General features: G+C 53.1%; 6 protein-coding genes and 1 non-coding gene across 7 annotated transcripts; 4 read left to right on the forward strand and 3 right to left on the reverse strand.

The window, feature by feature from the left end:
* Positions 1–41: 41 nt before the first annotated feature.
* Positions 42–3,070, forward strand: GLOTRDRAFT_115778 (Sec1-like snare protein; the record flags this gene model as incomplete). The annotated part of the gene is made up of 15 exons (XM_007867096.1): positions 42–110; positions 160–288; positions 342–491; positions 541–630; positions 694–827; positions 878–1,147; positions 1,205–1,341; positions 1,397–1,561; positions 1,616–1,691; positions 1,745–1,828; positions 1,880–1,968; positions 2,025–2,181; positions 2,244–2,348; positions 2,399–2,678; positions 2,733–3,070. Exons 1-15 carry the CDS (start codon positions 80–82, stop codon positions 3,068–3,070), a joined length of 2,235 nt encoding a protein of 744 aa, XP_007865287.1. The 5' UTR covers positions 42–79.
* On the reverse strand, positions 1,015–4,971 carry GLOTRDRAFT_59911 (26S proteasome subunit P45). Its single transcript, XM_007867097.1, has 18 exons — positions 4,849–4,971; positions 4,755–4,797; positions 4,578–4,697; positions 4,283–4,518; positions 3,892–4,227; positions 3,616–3,837; positions 3,484–3,560; positions 3,360–3,427; positions 2,733–3,304; positions 2,399–2,678; positions 2,244–2,348; positions 2,025–2,181; positions 1,877–1,968; positions 1,745–1,825; positions 1,616–1,691; positions 1,397–1,561; positions 1,205–1,341; positions 1,015–1,147 (listed from the first exon to the last, which is right to left on the reverse strand). The coding sequence occupies exons 1-9, from the start codon at positions 4,921–4,923 to the stop codon at positions 3,282–3,284; spliced, it is 1,200 nt and encodes a 399-aa protein (XP_007865288.1). The 5' UTR covers positions 4,924–4,971; the 3' UTR covers positions 1,015–1,147; positions 1,205–1,341; positions 1,397–1,561; positions 1,616–1,691; positions 1,745–1,825; positions 1,877–1,968; positions 2,025–2,181; positions 2,244–2,348; positions 2,399–2,678; positions 2,733–3,281.
* A 96-nt stretch (positions 4,972–5,067) lies between these two features.
* GLOTRDRAFT_t60 lies at positions 5,068–5,151 on the forward strand. The gene has a single exon. It is a non-coding gene; the product is annotated as a tRNA-Pro (tRNA).
* A 118-nt stretch (positions 5,152–5,269) lies between these two features.
* Positions 5,270–8,600, forward strand: GLOTRDRAFT_115780 (TFP11-domain-containing protein; the record flags this gene model as incomplete). Its single annotated transcript, XM_007867098.1, has 6 exons — positions 5,270–6,553; positions 6,609–6,834; positions 6,890–7,080; positions 7,135–7,301; positions 7,365–7,746; positions 7,802–8,600. The coding sequence occupies 6 exons, from the start codon at positions 5,270–5,272 to the stop codon at positions 8,522–8,524; spliced, it is 2,973 nt and encodes a 990-aa protein (XP_007865289.1). The 3' UTR covers positions 8,525–8,600.
* A 1,202-nt stretch (positions 8,601–9,802) lies between these two features.
* GLOTRDRAFT_128525 (uncharacterized protein) lies at positions 9,803–11,415 on the reverse strand (the record flags this gene model as incomplete). The annotated part of the gene is made up of 5 exons (XM_007867099.1): positions 9,803–9,982; positions 10,048–10,601; positions 10,655–10,915; positions 10,969–11,101; positions 11,164–11,415. The coding sequence occupies 5 exons, from the start codon at positions 11,413–11,415 to the stop codon at positions 9,803–9,805; spliced, it is 1,380 nt and encodes a 459-aa protein (XP_007865290.1).
* Positions 11,416–17,847: 6,432 nt separating this feature from the next.
* On the forward strand, positions 17,848–20,239 carry GLOTRDRAFT_75332 (40S ribosomal protein S4). The gene is made up of 8 exons (XM_007867100.1): positions 17,848–17,920; positions 18,100–18,177; positions 18,246–18,426; positions 18,477–18,876; positions 18,932–19,580; positions 19,636–19,899; positions 19,957–20,156; positions 20,211–20,239. Exons 1-5 carry the CDS (start codon positions 17,918–17,920, stop codon positions 19,059–19,061), a joined length of 792 nt encoding a protein of 263 aa, XP_007865291.1. The 5' UTR covers positions 17,848–17,917; the 3' UTR covers positions 19,062–19,580; positions 19,636–19,899; positions 19,957–20,156; positions 20,211–20,239.
* On the reverse strand, positions 19,244–20,696 carry GLOTRDRAFT_138274 (DRMBL-domain-containing protein; the record flags this gene model as incomplete). Its single annotated transcript, XM_007867101.1, has 6 exons — positions 20,670–20,696; positions 20,489–20,620; positions 20,211–20,422; positions 19,957–20,156; positions 19,636–19,899; positions 19,244–19,580 (listed from the first exon to the last, which is right to left on the reverse strand). Exons 2-6 carry the CDS (start codon positions 20,592–20,594, stop codon positions 19,244–19,246), a joined length of 1,119 nt encoding a protein of 372 aa, XP_007865292.1. The 5' UTR covers positions 20,595–20,620; positions 20,670–20,696.
* Positions 20,697–20,735: the final 39 nt, after the last annotated feature.

The raw sequence follows: 20,735 nt of genomic DNA on the forward strand, positions 1-20,735 counted from the left end.
GGCAAGGCCTGACCGTAGTTGGCAGCAGCTTGCTTCGAGTCGCGGTATAATATCTGCTGTTCGGTCGTTGCGGTGGCCAATGTCCTCTTTGATTTCGACCGTTCGAGCGAGTAAGTTATTCGGGAAATGGCTGCTTCATGTTTGACACGACGACGGCAGAATTCTTGGATGCTATCCGGTCGGTCAACCCTCCTGGAAGATGGAAGATCCTAGTCGTGGACGAACACTCGCAGAAGCTGCTAGGCTCCGTGCTCAAGCAGTTTGACATCCTACAAGAGAATGTAACATGTACGCAGCCTTTCCATTTAATGGAAGCCCTTCATTCATTCATTATTGCCCAGTGATCGAGTCCATCACGAACTACCGCGATCCGCAGACCTTCGAGGCCATGTACCTCCTCATGCCGACGACGCAGAACGTCGAGCGCATCATTAACGACTTCTCTAACGGAAAGCAGCAGTACGCCGGCGCACACCTGTTCTTCATAGACGGTACGCACGCCCCGGGACGCGCTCGGACGTCTGCTGATGTGGTGTTCAGGCCTCCCGGAACACCTTTTCGAACGCTTGACTTCGTCACCTGCGGAGCCCCACCTGCGGTGTCTGCAAGACCTGTACATTAACTTCTGGGGTAGGTGCGACCTCCTTGCCATGCCCTCATTACGTCCTCTCATGCACGCCGGTCCACGTACAGCCATCGAAGCCCAAGCGTTCTCCCTGAAACAGCCGGGCCTCTTCTTCAGCTTCTTTAGCCCCCCGCGCAACGAGTCCGCATACAAGCCCGCGCGCGCGCGATTAGAAGAGGACGTGCGCTTCGCCGCCAAATGCGTGAGTACACTACACCAGTGGGACGCCGCGTCGCTCATCTCCCAGTGCAGATCGCGAACCTCTGCATCACCCTCAATGAGTACCCCTACATACGATATTACATGCCGCCCCACCACCCGCCGCTCGGCGCACTCAAGCCGCACGTGGACACCCGGCCTCCGCCCCCGCCAGAGGCGGCGGGGCGCTGGCGGACGCAGCTCGCGCGGGGTTCGGAGGCCCGGGCGTACGAGTCCGTCGAGACGGATTTTCTCACGAAACTACTCGCGTTTAGCGTACAGGATGCCCTGGACGAGTATAAGAGGAATAACTCTGATTTCCCGGTGAATATATACCAAGAGGGGCTGGGGTTGTTGCTGACGCATATGGTGTGTCTGTAGAAGAAGTCGGAGCGCGGACGCGCCACGCTCATCATCACAGACCGGTCGATGGATATGATGGCTCCCTTTATCCACGAATTCACATACCAAGCCATGGCGAACGACTTACTCCCTATAGAGGATGGGACGAAATACACGTTCGGTGTTATCGTTCTTCGCTGACTTGACTGATTGAAATTGACATCTGCGCAGGTACAAGTTCCAGTCTTCTTTGGGGTCCTTTGAGAACAAGACGGCGACGCTAACGGACGAAGATACTGTTTGGACGGATGTCCGGCATATGCACATGCGCGAAGCGATTGATAAGCTCATGGCGGACTTCAATAAGTTTATGCAAGACAATGGTGTCTTCCAGGGGTAAGCATCCGAGTGTGCATGGCATGGAGTACTTGAACTCACTTGTGTGGATAGGGAGGGAGCAGCGAGTCTTACAGACATGAAGGACATGCTAGCGAACCTGCCGCAATACCAAGAGCAGCGCGAGAAGGCAAGCCAGACCACCATGACATGCTAGCCGTGCCAGTGCTGACTGAAGGGTAGTTTTCCCTTCACCTGAATATGGCACAAGAATGCATGGCCATATTTGAGAAAGACAAGCTGCCCGCTGTAGCCAACGTCGAGCAGGTAGGCAGTGGAAACGTTGACGACACCCTCAGTTAAACTCACCTGTTCCAGTGCTGCGCTACAGGCTTGACTGCCGAGGGCAAGAGTCCCAAAAACCTGGTTGAAGAGATGGTCCCCCTCTTAGACAGCCGAGAAGTTATGTATGTCCAGGTTGTCACTCCCGATCCGTCGGTTCACACTGACACGTCGTGCCCAGCAACCTGAACAAAGTGCGCATCGTTGCGCTTTATATTCAGTACCGGGATGGTGTTCCGGACGAGGATCGGCGACGACTATATCAGCATGCGAGGCTGTCTCTGCCAGAACAGGATGCTGTCAATGCCCTCGTACACATGGGTGTCCGAATTAGTAGGGTACGCAGAGCTTGGCGACTTCGTGTGTGGCATGCATTACTGAAGACGCGTTGGATGATTAGGGAGCGTCCGATCGCGACACAAAGAAAAAGATCAAGCAGAAATCGTCTCAGGACGAGGAGTACGAGTTGTCCCGATTCAAACCTCTAGTGAAGACGATAGTTGAGGCACGAGCCCGAGTCAGACAGTGGTTTGAGCAGTTCTGATAGTTTTGTAGGACCAAGCTGCGAACAAGCTCGACCCGTCGATGTTCCCGTACGTGAAGGACGCGCCTATGGCCAACGCTCCTGCTGCTGCGAGTCTGCGTTCCGCGCCTCCCCAGGCAACCTCCCTCCGAAGTGCCAAACCGAGCTGGCACAGGGCGGCCAAGCCGGGTGGGGCATCTGGGGCTGATAACCGACAGCGTCTGCTGTTGTTCGTTGCTGGCGGTATGACTTACTCGGAGATGAGGGAGGCGTATCTCCTGTCCAACTCGCTGAACAAGGAAATTATCATTGGTGAGTCGGCTTTGTGGAGAAAACGAGAGGAGCGATGTGCTTATTGCCGTCCAGGATCTACCCATGCAGTAGCTCCTCGACAGTTCGTCGACGACCTCAAGGTTCTGGAACTGGGCGGGGTCGGATCCAAGCACATTCCGAATGGCTTACCCGAGCATAAGGGTGGTCAGCGGACCTTCCAAGAATATTACGATGAGAAGTACTTCTCTCGAGATGCCCCACCACCTCAGCGTCCAGCTGCCCCGCCGGCTTCAAAGAAAGAGGATCGCAGCAGGCTTACCAGGCCCTCACAGACGTCCTTCGCTGACTCCACGATATCGGTAAACAGCATCAGCGGGTCAAGCGTGCAGAAGGAAGAGAAGAAGAAGAAGAAAGGGCTGTTCCGATTCTAATCTACGGCCACCCGGGCACTGTATTATACGACGACTTATTACCGTAAGGCTTAGTGTTTAATGCGATACCTCCCTGGACTTTTGCTAGAATGTCTACGTGCTTGATCGAATCGAGCGCTGAACGGTGTATGGAGAGGTTATGGTATCATGACAGACCTCGACCGCAGGGAAAGAGTCCGGAGGAGCTATAATACATAGAAGCAAAGGACTATTATATGTTGTACTCTAGCTTGGCTGGAGAAATGAAAGACGTCAGCAGTGGAACTACTCTGCGAAGAAACGGACGTACTCTCGTGCTTCTTCGCTTCACCCACCTTCCGTGCAGCTTTCATGAAATCCTCCTGCGTCACATATTCCCTGAGGATGGAAGACATTGAACGTGGATTAGCTGGAGATATGAAGAATGCACTGACCTGTCGTCCCGGATGGCGAACATACCAGCTTCAGTCACAACGTTACGCAGATCGGCGCCATTGAAGCCATCCGACAGCTGTCATATCTATGAGACTTCTCCTCAAAGTTTCCCACTGAGTATGCAGACCCACCTTTACAACTGCCTCGTAATCAATGTCCCCGCTCTTGTTGACAGGTTGGGCGTGGATCTTCAAAATCTCTAGCCGGGCCTGCTCATTTGGCAGAGGGACTTCGATCTTCCGGTCTAACCGACCCGGCCGAAGGAGAGCCGGGTCCAAAGTATCCGGCCGGTTAGTAGCCATGATTAGTTTTGTTCGTCCCAACGAGTCGAAACCGTCCATTTGATTGAGGAGCTGAACGACGCCATTAGCATTCACGTGCAGTAATGATAAAGGTAGGAAACTCACCTCCATTAGAGTCCGCTGGATTTCACGATCGGCACTTGTTCCTTCAGAGAATCTACGGCCCCCAATCGCATCGATCTCGTCCATGAAGATGACGCATGGTTCGTGCTCGCGAGCATACCCGAACATTTCGCGCACCACCCTCGCTGATTCACCAATGTACTTGTCAACAATGGCGGATGACACGACCTTCAAGAAATTCGTCTGCAATGTTGCGGCAACTGCTCTTGCTAGCAGAGTCTTTCCCGTGCCTGGTGGACCATAGAGCAAGACACCCTTCGGCGGCTTGATGCCCACCCGCAAGAAGAGCTCCGGATTCAGGAGTGGCAACTCGATGACCTGTCGAGCCCTTTAAGTACATATGAACATGACCGACCTCGTTGATTGATCGTACCTCTCGTAACTCTCGAACCTGCTCGCCCAACCCTCCGATACCAGCGAACGACGCTCCTCCCGGGTCCTCCAAGCTCATCTTGTACACCATCGGGTCAACCTCGCGAGGCAGTATCCGCATAATTGTCAGCGTCGTCATGTCCAGGCTCACTCGGGTCCCTGGCTTGAGCTTCTCAACGGGGAGCGTAGGTCGATAGGATACAACATAGCGGGGTCCAGATGACGCCTTTACGATGACTGAGTGGCGTACCGGATTCAATGTGATCTCTAAGGCGCGTTATGGCGAGGGCACTCACATCTGTCATCGTCTAGTTGCTTCATCACTTCGCCAATAATCTGACCAACCGACTGGACGGCTTTGATGTCGTCCTCCGTCTTCTCGTACGTCTTCTCAAGGTCCTTCAGGGAGAAGCGCACTACAGGGGGCCAGAATGAGGACCGGTATCTTGTACTCATACAATATTAAATCCTACAATTCTTCAGGCTCTCACTAATGGTCTCATGCGTTCGCATTTTCTGGGTATGCACATCAGGTCTCATTCCACAGCTCTACTTGACAGTACACACCTCTCTGTACGCCTTCAGCGCATCTTTACGGCGTTGATCCATGTTTCCCGACGACGTCGACGCGTGTTCCGCCATCGTAAAGATGCTAGTACTGGTGACTGATGGTAAGTGAATCCTAAAGCTGACGCGTAAGCCAGCGTACGCGTAGTCTAAGGGACGCGCCATAGACTAATTCGGGTTTTATAGCTACGTAGTGTTACTATTTACGTGACAATGCAAGGCCTGGTGGTCTAGTAGTATGATTCCTTCTTAGGGTATTCAGTCATTTGGAGGAGGTCCCGGGTTCAATTCCCGGCCAGGCCCTGTATTTTGCTCTTTTAGCAGCCTTCTTTGTGTGCACAGTTACATTATGTGCCATGTGTGGCTGTGATCGAGCCGCCCCACGACTTACACTTGTTCCTTTACGATCGACTTTCAAGGGATGCCACGGCGGAAACGCGACTTATTGGATGACCTCGACTCTGATTCCTCTGTCGGGTCTGATGTCGAAGACATACCCGATTTACCTGACAACGACCCCGATCTACGAGAGGAACGCGAACTATTTGAGAACCCGTATGGACGGAAGAAGAGAAGGAAGGGCGGGAAGGAGGACGCTATCTACGGTGTGTTTGCGGATGACAGCGAAGAAGAGGAGAAGTATACACCGAAGAAACGCGAGACAAGGGGCAGACGAAGTGACTGGACTAAGGCACCAGCCTTTACAAAGGGGAATCAGAACGAGTCGAGCAAGCCTTCAGATGACGATCAGGTCATGGAGGATGCGGATAATGCGGAAGATAGTGATGCAGGCTCAGTGGGCTCTGGTGACTCTGGAGACGCACACATGTCGGACGCCGCTTCTCCCGGACTCCGAGCGGAAGAGCCTGAAGAAGAGAGGGAGGATAGGGAGGCGGAGGAGGAAGAGGAACGGCAGCCCAAAGGTGGTCTAGGCATGGGGGCTTCTAAGGGTGCGTCCGCGAGCATGTTCACTGGCTTCAGCAGAGGCGGTATAGGCTCCGCTCGCCTACAGTCCACTCAGGATGACGCTGAGCAAGAGCCAGTACCCAAAGGAGGTATTGGTCTTGGTGGAGGCGCGCGCACGTCGAACAATGCATTTCCAGCTTTCGGTAAGGGGGGTATTGGCTCGTCACGTTCCACCCCTGCTACATCTCAGTCACCACCACCCAGTCTGCCTTCTGGCCTACCCTCTGCCTTTGGTGCTTCCCGTACACAACGTTCATTCTTGCGGGATGGATCGACTGGTTCAGACGGAACTCGTACTCCTCCCCCGCTAGCGCCCCATGAGCGGGCTCACTTCAGCAAGCTGCAAGGCACCTTCGGAGCCCGCATGCTCGAGAAGATGGGTTGGCAGGCTGGCACAGGTCTGGGTGTTACCGGCGAGGGTATCGTGACTCCTGTCGAGTCCAAGCTACGCCCTGGAAAGATGGGTATCGCGTACAAGGGATTTAAAGAAAAAACGGAGCAGTCTAAGGCTGAGGCCAGAAGGCGTGGTGAAGTCGTAAGCGATGACGAGGACGAAGGGAAGGCGAAGAAAGGCAGGAGAGCCGGTCGTACAGTAGAGGACAAATCAGAGGCTTGGAAAAAACCCAGGAAGACGAAAAGGAAAGTCCAGCACAAGACTTATGAGGAGATCCTCGCCGAAGCCGGTGATGAAGCACCAGCGCCAGGTATTGGCCCGATTATCGACGCTACTGGAGCTACCGTAAGTCCCGCAAACATTGACCGGACGATCTCCAACTATTCATACTCTACTATAGCCCCGCGAAGTTTCGTCACTCGCTGAGGTATCCATGGCATCCTGGACGCCTTCCACAGACCCTACTAGAATTCCCGAAGTCCGACATAATCTGCGTCTCATTGCTGATGCGTGTAAGGTCGATTTGGACGGGCTGGCCCGGGAAGCTCGAGCGCTGGAAGAGCGTAAAAAATGGGTCGGCAACGAAGACGCACGACTGAGGAAGAAAGTATCTGAAGAGGCCGGGTGTATGTGCAATGCTCCAATGTGTTATGATCGGGTATCTGACTTTCCAGACCACAGTGATTGAACGTCTGCAGCAGGTACACCTTGTCGCAGATGATATTAACGCTCAGGCTAAAGGTCTGGCTTCCACATACGAAGCTTCCATGGATGCTTTCTCCCCTCTTTTCGAGAAACTCCTCAGTCAGTTCTCACCAGAGTTTGATAAGTATCATCTGGACGAGATCGTGGTCGCAGCCATTGCACCGATAGTAAGCGCATGAGGTCGCTCATCCGGTCAAAATTCTGATACGATACCTGTTCAGTTCCGTAGGATGCTGGCCCAGTGGCGACCACTGGAGGATCCTGCTGCGTTCACGAGTATATTTCGTGCGTGGCGCGGTGCTTTGAAGGTTGCCCCTGAAGAGAAGCCTCGGAATCAACTGGATTTGTATGGCAGTGGGCGAGCTCTGACTAGCCCTGCTACTCAAGTGTAGGTCCTTCGGGTTTTCGTGTGCGTACTGCCACTGACGTTTGTATTTGTTCTCGAAAACAGGGATAAGCCCATGACGCCTTTTGAGAGCCTGTTGTGGAACGTGTGGTTACCGAAAGTACGATCTGTCATCAACAACGACTGGGATCCTAGGCAGCCTCAGCAGGCCGTCAAGCTATATGAGGCGTGGTCAATCTTCCTACCCCCTTTCATTCGTGATAATTTCTTTGATCAACTTATCTTACCGAAAGTCCGGAAGGCGGTAGCAGACTGGAATCCCCGGAAAGACACGGTGCCGCTGCAAACGCTCGTGTTCCTTTGGCTTCCCCATATTGGTCTGAGGATCGAAGAAGTTCTTGGGGACGCCAAGAGGAAGCTGAAGAGCTCTCTGAGAAGCTGGTCCCCCCGCGATGGCGTTCCTGAAGATCTGCTTGTTTGGAAGAACGTAAGTATCTTCCGGTCCGCGTCCTGTGGGCGTATCTAATGCCCGCAACTCTTAGGTGTTTGGTGCCGATGAATGGGACAATATGATGTTGAAGTACATCGTACCCAAACTTGGCGCGCTTCTCCGTGACGAATTCAAGATCGACCCGCGGAATCAAAACATGGAGCCAATCAATCAAGTCCTTGCCTGGGCCGACATTATCCGATCGTCTGTCTTCTCTCAAATATTGGAGACCGAGTTTTTCCCTAAGTGGCTCGAGATCCTGCACTTCTGGCTCATTCAGCCGAGTGCAAGTTTCGAGGAAGTCGCCCAGTGGTACTCCTTCTGGAAGGGCGTATTCCCAGAATATGTTCAAAGCATGCCAGATGTCCGGGATGAGTTCACGCGCGGCTTACAGCTAATGAACACGGCTATCGAACTCGGGCCCGAAGCACGCAATCGATTGCCGCGTCCGGAGCGTCGCAAGCCCGACCGCGCATCTAAAGCTACATCCCGACAGGGAACACCGAAGCCCAGGGCACCTCGCACGCAGGAGATCACCTTCCGTTCTATCGTGGAAGAGTATGCTGCATCGCATAATCTCCTTTTCATACCGACTGGACGGGCCCATGAAACGTCGCGGATGCCCTTGTTCCGCGTCTCCCAGCGCGCGGACGGAAAAGGCGGGTTGATCGTATACATACAGGATGATGCTGTCTGGGCTCCTGAGCCTGACGGCCAGTATAGGGCGATAAGCCTGGAGACAATGGTAGCTCGAGCATTGAAGGACAATCGCTGACGTGTACTGCGGACTTTGTAGAGCCCTTATCGGTGTTTCGTCCTGTATTCTATGTAATTCTGATATATCCTTCAACCTGTCAGCGGATTGGAGAGTACCGACAGTGCTCTCTGCAAGGCTGGACCTGATCCTTGTCGGGGAATGTCTGGCTCCTACTGGTAGGGTTAGGGTCGCAACCGGTACCGAGATAAACGAGTATAGTCCTTTGGTTTCCTTTCCATCACAGAAATAGCAAGCCTATCATCGATTAACTTAGTCATTGAGCTTATCATTGCGTGGCTTCTCCATTCTGAGACGCCGCAGCCACACAATTATTGCTGCATTCCGTGACACCGGTACCGCCCATGTGTTCTTTCATAGGCTGCTCAATACTGGTGCACCTCTATCATCGTCCATATGGAAAGGCACTCTAGCACCTACCATTACATCAGTCATACACGAATGAACTAGCTGAACTCTATCGACCCCAAGTTGTGTCCGTGAATGTGCTAATTACTGACGGATCATTGCGACGTGGACGGTGCAAGCTGTCGTCGCGAAAGATGGCGCCCGAGGCCTCGACAAGCCTATCTCAATGCCACGTATCCTTCCCATCTTTGCGAGTCGAGCGTTGGCAACTTTTAAAGCGTTGGCCAGGTGCTGACTTTGAAACTAAGTCAGGTGTAAAGTATCTTCCTCGTGATCTACACACTTCACCATGTTTCACGTTTCGTTGGAAATGAAGAGAGTACTAGTGCAACTATCCATAGGGAGAGTTACAAACATATCGCCGACTGACGACTGACGACTGACGGGAGTAATTGTCGTTAGTATGTCTGTACCGCTCGCGACAATACTACGTTCTGCAGACAAGACAGCGCCGACGTCGTACATTTGGTCGATTAGCATATCGCCACAATGCGCCGCTCAGACGCTAACGCTACTATGATAACTCCGAGGTCGGCGGTTGTGCTAGTGCATACGGAGTCTATCGCAGCACCCTGCACATCATTCGGATCCTTTAGGCCGTAGTGTGTATCCTCGTGTCGATCAGGGCTAACTTGCTCCTCCGTGCCACAGTAAGCTTGCGACAGAAAGACAATAAATATTGCATAAAGTCAATTGATTCATGTGACATTACAGAGCTCCCATAATCCATAGGCGCATAAGAAATTACACTGTAGAAGTACGATATAAACACACATAGTATACAGTAGTCTATACTCAGCCTCGTATAAAGTCGTAAAGCGTGCCGTGACCAATGATAAATAATGATAGGATTGAATGAGAGGTCCATGCTTATGCTTGGAATCCCGCGGGATGGTGGTGCATGTGTGGTGGTGGTGGGAGTGGTGGGAGCGCGGACCTGGTCGCCTTGCGGCTTGCAGGACACTTGTGATTTTTGAGGGTCATCTCGCTCGAGAAGAAGCGCCTGCACCGATCGCAGGTCCAGTCGGGGACTTTACCGTGCTGCGAGACCTGTAAGTTAAGGCGTTTACGTTAAATTGCTTGATCGATGGACAGCTAGTAACACGTGTACGAACCTCATGTCGCATCATGTCGTGCCGTCGCGAGAACGTCTCGCTGCAGTGCGCGCAGTCGAAACGCCTTTTCTTCTTCCTGGCGTGGACGGAGGCGTGCACGCTGTAGGTGTACTCGTTCTTGAACGAGCGGTCGCATCCTTCGTGCTCGCAGCGGATCCGCGGAGTGGGCTTGGAGGACTGTCCGTCCGACATCGCCGAGTAGGAAGAAGCATCGGACTCGTCGAACGCGCAGGGAGGTGGCAGGGGATGGGAGTTCAGTTGTACTTGGGATGAGGAAGCATGGGGAACCTCGGAGTAAGGTGGCATGGACTGCGATGAGCTATCAGACATTTCTGCGTCGCAGGAGCTCCCGGGGGAGGTGTGAGAGGAGCCGGCATGGCTCGGCGGTGGGTTGGTGAACTCGAAGGCGGACATGTGCGGCGACGAAGTCGCCGTGTCTGCGCGTTCGGCATGGACCCACTGGCCCTCTGCGGGGAGAGGCGCACAGACCTCGGACCCATAGAACACCTCAGAAGGGTTGCTATATGAGCCTGTCGTCTCGAGGATGGATGAATCTATAAATCGCTTGTTTAAATAGGCGCAATAGAGCAAAACCCAATTGCCTCACCAGCGTTGTTGACCCATTGCGCAATATCGGGGGAGAACGCAGCTGGCGATTGTTCGAGCTCGTTCCACTTCATGGAAGTGATGAAGCGTTGCCAGTCGTGCTCCGAGTCAGCGGGCAGCCACTGGAACAGGCCCGGCTGGTGGTCGGATCCGAGCTTCCGTGGCACATCGGACACAGCAGGGATGCAGGGGGTGTTGAGGGCGGTCGACATCGGACTGAATTCTCGGTGGCTCAGAGCAGGTGTGAGCTCAAGGGCCATATCTGTTGTATTGTATAAGCCACTTGCTTCTGGATTCAGATACGATGCTTCTTACCTGGCATGGATGGGGACTCTCTCCATTGCTCGGCACGAACGTCCTGACTCTTTGGAGCAGGGACTGCGGGAGAGACCTCCACGACGGGATCACTGGGAGGAGTCTCGACGGGCACCTCTTGGCGTTCTGAGTTCTACAAAATATGACACGCATGAGCCACCCAGAGCTAAGACATATTACAGGGGAGAAACGCACGGAGGATTCGACGTTTGCCTCGTTGGTTTGTTCGGCTTCTGATGCAGGATCGCTGACGACGAACAATGCTAGAGTATTGCGTCCATTCATTCCGGACACGTTGACTTTGATAGAGAGTGAGCTTGCGAGACGCGCAAGGCTCACAGGCTGAGAGAGTGGTTCCCATTGGATACTTGGTGGCTTTCCAGGGTTGGAGAAGTCCAGGCAGAGCTTGTGCTCCGCGAGCAGGTCAAGTGAGAAACAGTGCGACATTGTCTTTCAACGAAACACAGGCAGAAGGCAAGGTTTTGTCTTCGGACGCGCGCTACCTTATATACAGGATCAATACTTGAATTGAGTCCGCATTCGACGGAGGTGCTCGCATCGCCATCAGTGGAGGGTAAGGTACGCCGCCGACTTTTTCAAATCATCAAGTGATTGCATTGATGCGCATTTGCCTGTTTCAACGACGGCCTGCGATAGCTAGGATCTAGTTCAGCCTGAGTATACCAACGAACGATGAGTCTAGGGGCATCAGTCTACGATGATCGGAGGCAATATGTGACGGGACCACCACTGCCCGCCGACACGCCTCCCAATTCAGCGCGCCATTGCCACGATCGGTAGTTCGGCCTGCTCCCCACACCAATGGGTGGAATTGGCACATATGATAGCTCCACTGTTGTACAGCGACTGGCCACAAGGCATCGTCGGAATGGATGAGTTGCAGCACATATGCACATAGACGTCTGTCTTTGTCCGCCACCGAGACAGTTCCGGCGACTGCGGGGAATGAGCGCGCCCTTGTTATGGCACTTTACTGACCTTCCTGAGTATGCCCAGCGTTTGTTGAATTGCAACGGACTTGTGAAGATACGACCATACCAAAGAGACGTGGGAGGACTCCCTTATTCGGGCGTAGCCTTTTGTTCGGAGTGTGAATCACCGATGTCGCCTTTGAGATCCAACTGAATTATCTACTGCAGCGTCTCCCACACGCAGGATGGCGGAGTACGGTAGTAATGCCCAGCCGGCGCACGTTGCAGCAACCCTTCATTTTGGCGTCGGTGACCGCGGCGAGGCATTCCTGCGCTTCCATACCATTCCGAGTACAGTCATTCGGGGAAACTCAAATAATTCTGTCTTGGCCTAACCAACCCAACAACCCATCCAGTGATTGCCTCTGTACAGGTGCTGCTTACAACCCTCCAGCTGCGCCGCCACAAACGCGCCTCGGACCAGTGACATTCGTGAGTACTTGTGGCGGCGATCCCAACTAAATTTGATTGGCTGCGATTTGTCCTGATTGCCGCCACGATAACGCCTAACGTCATCTCCGTATATCCTGCCCCTATTCGGAATCGGCGTTGCACTTGCACAAGTGAGTATCCTGGAACTCCGAGGAGCTTTTGACTTTGTTAGAGAATAAAAGTAAGTGTATCGAGAAGGACCCATTAATCCCGGTGGTTTGTAGAACCATGGACTGCACACTCACAGTCTTCCACCTGGTTCTGCCTAACAAGATCTGGTGATCTCCCGTGGACTGACGCTGTGCCTATGATCAAGATTCTCAGCGGCAATCTAATCAATCCGCTCGCTACGCGACCTCATGCACTACGCGAGACCTTTGAGGTATGTATAACGTGTCACACCAGGTTTGGCGCTAGCGCCCTTGCTGAAGCTGTGGACCCTCGTATAGCCTTGGTATCCATTTCCATTAGTCTCCAGCTACAGAGGGGTGAAACATCACGACAACTACGATGGACATCTTCGCTGTACCCCGCCCATTTAGCCTTTGTGCAGCTGTACGTGCAGTTACTTCCGCACTGCTGACAGGAGGGTGACGTGGGAGGCCGCGGTGCCTTTGCTCAGCTTTGCTCGTGAGGAATCCCAAGATCGACGCGGAGGCCGATGGAATGGCGGCAATCATCCTAGCTGCGACCTTTAAATTGTCATCCTCGACTGTACCTCTTCACGAAGGGCCCCTGAAGCCGCCCTGTCACCTGGCGCGTGAATGTATATCGCCTGAACGGTCATCATGTCGCAATCTCCCTACAGGCTAGGCATCATCACCAGTCGCGACAATACAAGCTGCCGTGATGCTGGACGTTGCCCCGAAGCGCGCGCCGCGGCAATTAACTTCTGTACACACAGAGGCTTTTGGAAAGGCGATTTGTTCACAACCCGTGCGATAGAAAAATGCTCACATCATCGGGTTAACGGCATACACTGGTGCGAGTTGTAGGACGTGCGATGACACCGGGACCCGACACAGTCCGATTCAGCAGGCCACACGCACGGCTCGAGTGAGACGGAATATCCTAACATGTCGGACACCTCGGTTCGTGGTTCGTGCAGCATGTTCTTGATATGACAAGCGAATGGAGACCAGTCTCAAAGGGACATCGCTTTTCCTCCTTACCCCGCTGGGTTCGTCGGACTCGGTTTCCGAGAATTTGCCGAACTCTAATTCCCCAAAACATCCATCGGCCACTTCTGTCCGTACCACATCAGATCAAGAGTAAACTAGCTGCAGGCCGGAATCATAGTGAGTGGATTTTCAGTACAGGAACGTTGTACACTTGAAATATTGACTCCAGACATATGGGGGATACCTTGGATTGACATACATTCTTGTGATGGGGTACTTATGAGTGCTCTATATCTCAGCCATACTGAGGCGTTTGTTGCGTCAGGCGGTCATTCGAAGCTGAAAAGTAAGAGACCATACACAAGGGCAGCAACTCGGCAAACCCGGTTTTATCATCAGGAAAGGACACCGCTCTTACGGATCAAGTCCCTGAAAATCCAAACCAGTGCCAAGTACCCATGCGTGGATGATCGTTGCCCAACCTCAGGGTTAGTAGACAGCCCTGCCGGAATACGATGAACCAATGGCAGGGCCGGAGGCGTGCTATTGCCAGAGTGGCATTGTCCTCGTCCTCTCTGACAACGGCGCTCCTATCTGTACGCTGGAGATGTTGCATCATGTCACAGCGGATATCACCATGCCCTCGACGACGTCCCAAGGGACCGTACCAGCACCAGGGGCCGATGGGGGACTATTAGATTGCACTGTTGTAGCGAGTGCTGGGGTATTTTGGCTGGATGAATTGATTCAGAGATTGCCTATCGATTCAGGGCAACATACGCCCTGATATCAAGGATCGAGGGTGCCTATAATAATCCCTGGATTCCGCAGCTATCATTGAAATGATAATAGACGCTCGATCCTTGGGGGGTTACAGAGGGAAACGAGATCAATAATTAGGTCAGGATGTGATAAACTTGCAAGTTGCACACTACAAATATAGCATTTTAGGCTTTGCTTTCTCCATGAGCCCTGAAGATGATCATACCGTTCGAAGCAAGGTTAACAGAGACACAATCAGTTGCCGTTTCCTTTTGGCATACCCTGACACGCCAAAACATACGTATCCTCAAGCGGAAAGCGTGGTCACGCATAACAAACGCAGCACAGCATCTGTGATCCTGGATCTCTCCCTCGTGCGGTGGCGGTACCTGGAGATTCCTCTATCACTACCAGCCGCAACCTCGACATTGCATCATCATCATCATCTAGCTAGGAACAGTCAATCAAAGGTCTTCATGCTAATTGTAGCCTCCGCCTTCGCCGCGTAGATGGGTCCGTGACCGAGATGGCCACAAGTCCGAGCATTCGGTCCTATGCGTGTATTCCTGGCGAGTATATACGTACTGAACATGTCCAACGAAGCTGGATACCGACCTTTTTCAACGATTAGCTACCGTACCTAGCTAGCCGTCATCATTTAATTCAAATACACCGTACTTGGTATAGTTAACCACGGCGACGCGAGCCGGATGACTGGCCCTTGGATGTCGATAGTCCATAACAGAGGCAGAGTGAAAGGACCTCTTCCCCATAAAGCGGAACCGGATAGCAGCTTCTAAGCGTCCCGTCAGGTAGCGTCAGGTACGCTGCTACTCGGGGAGGGGAAGAAAGCGCCGATCAAAGTGCAATCTTCTCAGAGGCACGCTTCTTGATTCTCCAGGGAAGTGCTCAGGACTGCCGATACCGTGGCGAGGTCTGTAGACCTATACGGTAAAGGCACAGAGTAGCACCTCATGGACTTCTCCTCTATTCCGATTCATCCACTTGCAAGCAAATACGAACGACACTCGGTCGAACAACTGCGTCGCGAACTCATGCCTCGGCAGCGATCCTGCTTGAGTTCAACTGAGCTTGGTGTGTATTTTGCTGCGGATTGTCTGCTCGGATAAGATACTCGCGTCAGTACGCACGCACCCGCTACCATCAGCATCTCATTTGATCTCCCATAAGGGACCTGTCAACCATTGGTAAGTCTGTATATGAGGGACCCGGGGATATGGCTCCTGGCACACTAACTTTATCTGCTATGGTATCTGTCAGTTACATCGACGCTATGGACGCAGTATGAGGATATTGTTCGCACGGATCTGTGGGCCCCCCTCACGCTCGGGTAGGCGTGCATGCCGAAACGGCGGACGTCCCTGCCTCCCGAAGAGAAAAAGGTCAGACTGATCGAAAGAAACCTGCGAATTTGCGGAAGTCTACATACTGGGCATCCGAGTTCTGCAAACAGCATCGCAACCACCGTCGGTCGGGACCTGATAGGTGGTTGGACAGGCATCACCGTCCTCGACGCGCATCCACGGTGTTTTACCTACCCCAACCTGTAACTCCAGCTACCGGGACCTATTAATACGTGACAGCCTGACAGGAGTGGGCTGCCTCAGTCTGACTGCCTGCCGCCGGCTTAGCCACGGCGAAAGGAGAAGAGGAAATACTGACTTAGACAGACCGGGTTCCCAGGTTCTACAGATGCGAGTATGATGCCAGAACAGACCGATTCTGGCCTGGATTTCTCTCGCAGTACCCCTGCCGCGATGATTTATTGACTTCGAGGACACATGGAACTGACTGTCGATTAGACTGCAGTGTCAGAAAGTATCGCACGCCTTGGCCGCCACCTAAAAGAGAGGCTGATACGAACGCGAGTCGTTGATATCATCCGCTGCGAACCATTGCATATGGCCGAGATTCATCCAACAGTGCACCTTGAAGTGAAGGCATTCCCAGAGACGAAACGTACGGCTGTATGCGCGTAAGCATGAGTGCCTTCTGCGCAATTCCAAGTACCTGGCAAATGCTGATGGCCGCGGACGACCATAAGATGGAAGTGCTGAGTTCACTGCTCAATAGCGCCCTGATTATGATTTTCCCATCATTGCAGATCGCGAAGAGTTGACCAGCCCCGGATTAATATAATGGCCGTAGTCACTAAGTCTTACTGAACACGACGCACATGCAAGGCACGAGCACGGTATCGCCGACAAAGTCGGACAAGAGCTCGTATTCCAGCCGTGGAGATAGCAGACCTGGCTCAACAGATATTCATAGTAAATTAGCCGACCGCCTGAGATCGCCAGTGGGATAAAGACAAATAGATAATATTCCCTAGGGCGTGCGTGATAAGTAATGGCCTCGTACGGAGATGGCGCTAGACCTGAACCGAGCACTGGCAGGGCCCTGACGATCTTCAGGACATTATGATTGCCGACAGATGCGGGAACACGAGATTGGAAAGACAGACCCCGTTTGAAGGCCTGGGCGGGTGCGTACGAGTGGAAGAGCCGGGCTGGACCGCGCTGTTCTGCACAGCACAAACCAACAGGATGTATGCGGTGGGAGTCGGAGGAAGTCAGGGAACGGACACGGGATGCCATGAGTAGAACGCGTCGGTGGCGAAGAGTACGGCAGCTGTTACGAACGCATCTGCCAACCTCTGTGGCAAAATCATGCTTCGTATCCACGTCAGGAGACGAGTCGGATGCAGTCTCTTCAATGGAGACCTCGATGCTCATGCTCGAGGGAAACGTACCTGCACTGGATGGCGCCTACCCGAGAGCACGGTTTGTGAGGGCTACCTGAGGAGATTCGTGCAACGTATTCAGCATAATGCACCCGAAAATTACAGGCCAGCGTGCCATTCCGGCAGTCAGGAGCCCGGTGTGGACTCAAGAGGGAGGCGGGGACGTGATCTAGCCAATTGACAGCGCAGATTTGTGTCTAGGAACCTGCTCCGGACTCGGATGCAAAACAGTTCCGGTCCCGCATCTATCTGTCATATTTACGACCGGTCAGACGCCATATGAATGGAAAACCAACCAAGGAGTAAGATGTGAATGAGTCACCGGCTCGATTCCGTCGTATTCAACATCCGTACGCTGCGATAACCCATACATTCGGGCACCCCCGGAATTGGACACAGGTGATAGCTAGTGGCAGGCCCCGGATGTACAGGCTATCGCAGAATACGGAGCAATTGTGGAGCCGGTAATGAAGAGTAAATTAGATGTGTTTCTGCTCGTTTGACATACCGTAACTCGACGATACATTCGTCATGGTTCGCCCTAGCAACATGCAGATTGCTGAGGTGCCTGGACAGAGATCTTCCGTTCGAAAAAATCAAAGCCAGGTTCAGTTCAATGAATCTCATCCGCGCTATTTGTCTAGCATATGACCAATGTCGAAAGGGTCAGGATGATTGCCAGAGACTGCGACTGGAGAGGACCGTGACTCGGACAGAACGCAATTGCAAGACAGATAACTCACTCGGCAATAGCCGCGTAGATCGAAGCGCCCGAGCTTACTAAGCAACGCCTGCCCAGGAAAGTTTACGGCCCAGTACCGCGTCGCCGAACCCTCAAGACCGTCGTCGACGACACCAACGCTTCAAGGAAACTCAAGATGGTCAGTGTTATGCTCTCTGCGGACAGAGCTGGGTGCGGCATCGCGTCTCTTTGTCTCTGGATGCTCAGGAAGGGGTGGATGGTCGCTGACGGTGTCGGATGGATGTACTTGCGCCTGGCTCTCGTCCCTTCGCTCCGTGCTCAGGATTTCAGAACAGGCGAGCTAACACATTCTCCTAGGGCCGGGGACCGAAAAAGCACTTGAAGCGCCTTGCCGCTCCCTCAGCATGGATGCTGGACAAACTGAGCGGAACTTATGTACGCTGAACTGAACCTCTGCTCGCGGAAATCATTGATTGAATGCGTATTGTCGACGTTGTGATTAGGCTCCCCGCCCCTCCCCTGGTCCCCACAAACTCCGCGAATCCCTTCCCCTTACTATCTTCCTCCGCAACAGGCTGAAGTATGCCTTGACCGGTCGTGAAGTCACCATGATCGTCATGCAGCGGTTGATTAAGGTCGACGGCAAGGTTAGGACTGACCCGACTTACCCCGCGGGCTACATGGGTACGTGCAAGCACAAGTTGCGCTCTGATTGAGGTATTCATCCGCAACAGATGTCATTACGATTGAGAAGTCCGGCGAGCACTTCCGTCTCCTGTACGACGTCAAGGGCCGCTTCACAATCCACCGCATCACCCCCGAGGAGGCCTCCTACAAGCTCTGCAAGGTCAAGAAGGCTGCTGTCGGTGCCAAGGGCGTTCCCTACATCGTCACCCACGACGGGCGTACGATCCGTTACCCCGACCCCCTCATCAAGGTCAACGACACGATCAAGTTTGACATTGAGCAGGGCAAGATCGTCGACTTCGTCAAGTTCGACATCGGTAACCTGTGCATGATCACTGGTGGTCGTAATATGGGCCGTGCTGGTGTCATCGTTCACCGCGAGAAGCACATTGGTGGCTACGATATCGTTCACGTGAAGGACTCCCTGGACCGGACGTTCGCTACGCGGTTCGTATACGGTAATTCTCTCAGTCAGATTCTTCTGCTTAACAGATCGTTTTAGGATCACCAACATTTTCGTCATTGGCGAGGGTAACAAGCCATGGGTCTCCCTGCCCAAGGGCAAGGGTGTGAAGTTGACCATCTCCGAGGAGAGAGATATGCGGAGAAGGCAGCGGGCGGCGGAGCAGTAGATGCTCGTTTGCGGGGTTCATTTGTAGCGTATTCTCTTCCTCTTTGCATTATGCTATGCTATGCTCTGTATGCACCACAGACGATCATACAAAAATTATCTGCATGCACAGCGAAGGAGTGTGTGGCCAGGGGTTGCGATATTGCAAGGCAGTCTGGGATTGGGATTTGACGAATGATAAGTTTACCAGTAATCTGCTTCCCTCGGCGACACTATATAATCCTTCGGATGCCCCTTCCTTTCTCTCTCCCATGCATCCACCCAGCGTCGCATTCTGGCTCTGGAGCGTTCGCTGCCAACATTGACGGTGGCAATCATCTTGCCCCAGTCCAGCGACAGAGCAAAGCATGTCAGCTCGTAGAATGAACTGTGTTCAGAGTAAGGAACTCCGTATAGCTGGAATTTGAGTGTCGAGTTCCGCTGGGGAGTAAGGTCAGCATGCGTGAATGGGCGCTGTCGGTTCTTAGCCAGGACGGAAGAGATGGATGGAAGCGTGTCCGATCCGCTTGGCTGGGTGAAGCTGACAGGTGCATGTCAGTAAAAGGCACGAGGAACGACAAGAGGAAAGAACTTACGTCCAGCCTGTTGGTCGGAATCCGACCGCTCTATCGAAGTGCCCCTTGAATCGCTCCACATATTCCTTGAGTCTATCGGAAGTGATGACGGACAGCGGGACGACGTGGATGACGGCGTCAAGAGGGTCCGGCGTTAGTAGAGCGTGCAGTTCCGGGTCGTCCTGGCATCTAAGGATGGCAGCTTTGCGTCTGTCACAGTAGACTTTCGAATCGAGGGCGTGCGCGATGGCTTTGACTATGCGTTCTTTGCCAATGGAATACGTCCTGTTCGAATCCGTTAACGATCAGATACTAGGCTGAGCAGGAGATGCGGGGACATACCCAACTACAACAAGTACTTTCCCGGTGGCTGCGGATTTGTCGGGTGCGCAAGAATCTGATTTCTCTTGCGGTTTCAACCAGGCTTTGACGGATTGACTACCTGGTCCCGATCCTTTCCCGGAGGTCGGTTGGCCCTTGACAATCCTCGAAGCTAGCTCGGCGCATGCGGAAATGACAAGCGGCTGCGGTGGGAAGCAGTACTAAGGCCAGATACGTTACAGTGTGCAAAGTAACATCGGAGTATTCAGAGTCACCTTCGGATCCAAGTACGTTGTGTCAAGGTAGACATGGTCTATCTTCTTGCCCTTCACAGCGGGGTGTAAGACGTGTTTCGGCGACGCACGGAAGTCTCCGCAATGAAGGTACCGGAAGACCCGCTGGGAGCCAACGAAGGGCGACTTGTACGCACTGTCGCCGGCGTTTATGGTCTGCGGGCCCTCGAATAGGAACAAACAAGAGCCAGGGCCTGGTATCCGCGGAGCGCGTCGAGATGAGCGGTAGTACATGTAGATACGGGAAGTGGAATACGTACAGTGGTTTGCTTCTATAGGAGTGACTTGAACGCCACCGGTATTTGGGATGACGGTCGGTACGTCCAGTGGTAGAGGATGGACCCACTTGGGGTCAACATCGAGCATGTGGATGATGAGATTGGCTGTGCCCTCTGTATCTTTATTAGAGCGGGCGAATGTGAGTAAATATGTTATGCTTGCCCGAGCAATAGATTGGTCCGCTCTTCCAATTAGAGGACAAATTAGTATAATGGTCTGAATGGGCGT

The sequence above is a fragment of the Gloeophyllum trabeum genome, assembly GCF_000344685.1.
Source record: "Gloeophyllum trabeum ATCC 11539 unplaced genomic scaffold GLOTRscaffold_00005, whole genome shotgun sequence".
NCBI lineage: Eukaryota > Fungi > Basidiomycota > Agaricomycetes > Gloeophyllales > Gloeophyllaceae > Gloeophyllum > Gloeophyllum trabeum.

Excerpts from the sequence above, each read along its gene's own strand:
- GLOTRDRAFT_59911 (XM_007867097.1), bottom strand. The coding sequence starts at position 4,923 with ATGGCGGAACACGCGTCGACGTCGTCGGGAAACATGGATCAACGCCGT. Across the intron at positions 3,561-3,615 it reads ATTACGAGGCAGTTGTAAAG|CTGTCGGATGGCTTCAATGG; the intron begins GTGGGTCTGCAT and ends TAGATATGACAG. Across the intron at positions 3,305-3,359 it reads TGAAGCGAAGAAGCACGAGA|CCAAGCTAGAGTACAACATA; the intron begins GTACGTCCGTTT and ends TCATTTCTCCAG.
- GLOTRDRAFT_75332 (XM_007867100.1), top strand. Across the intron at positions 18,178-18,245 it reads ACAAACTGAGCGGAACTTAT|GCTCCCCGCCCCTCCCCTGG; the intron begins GTACGCTGAACT and ends CGTTGTGATTAG. Across the intron at positions 18,427-18,476 it reads TTACCCCGCGGGCTACATGG|ATGTCATTACGATTGAGAAG; the intron begins GTACGTGCAAGC and ends CATCCGCAACAG.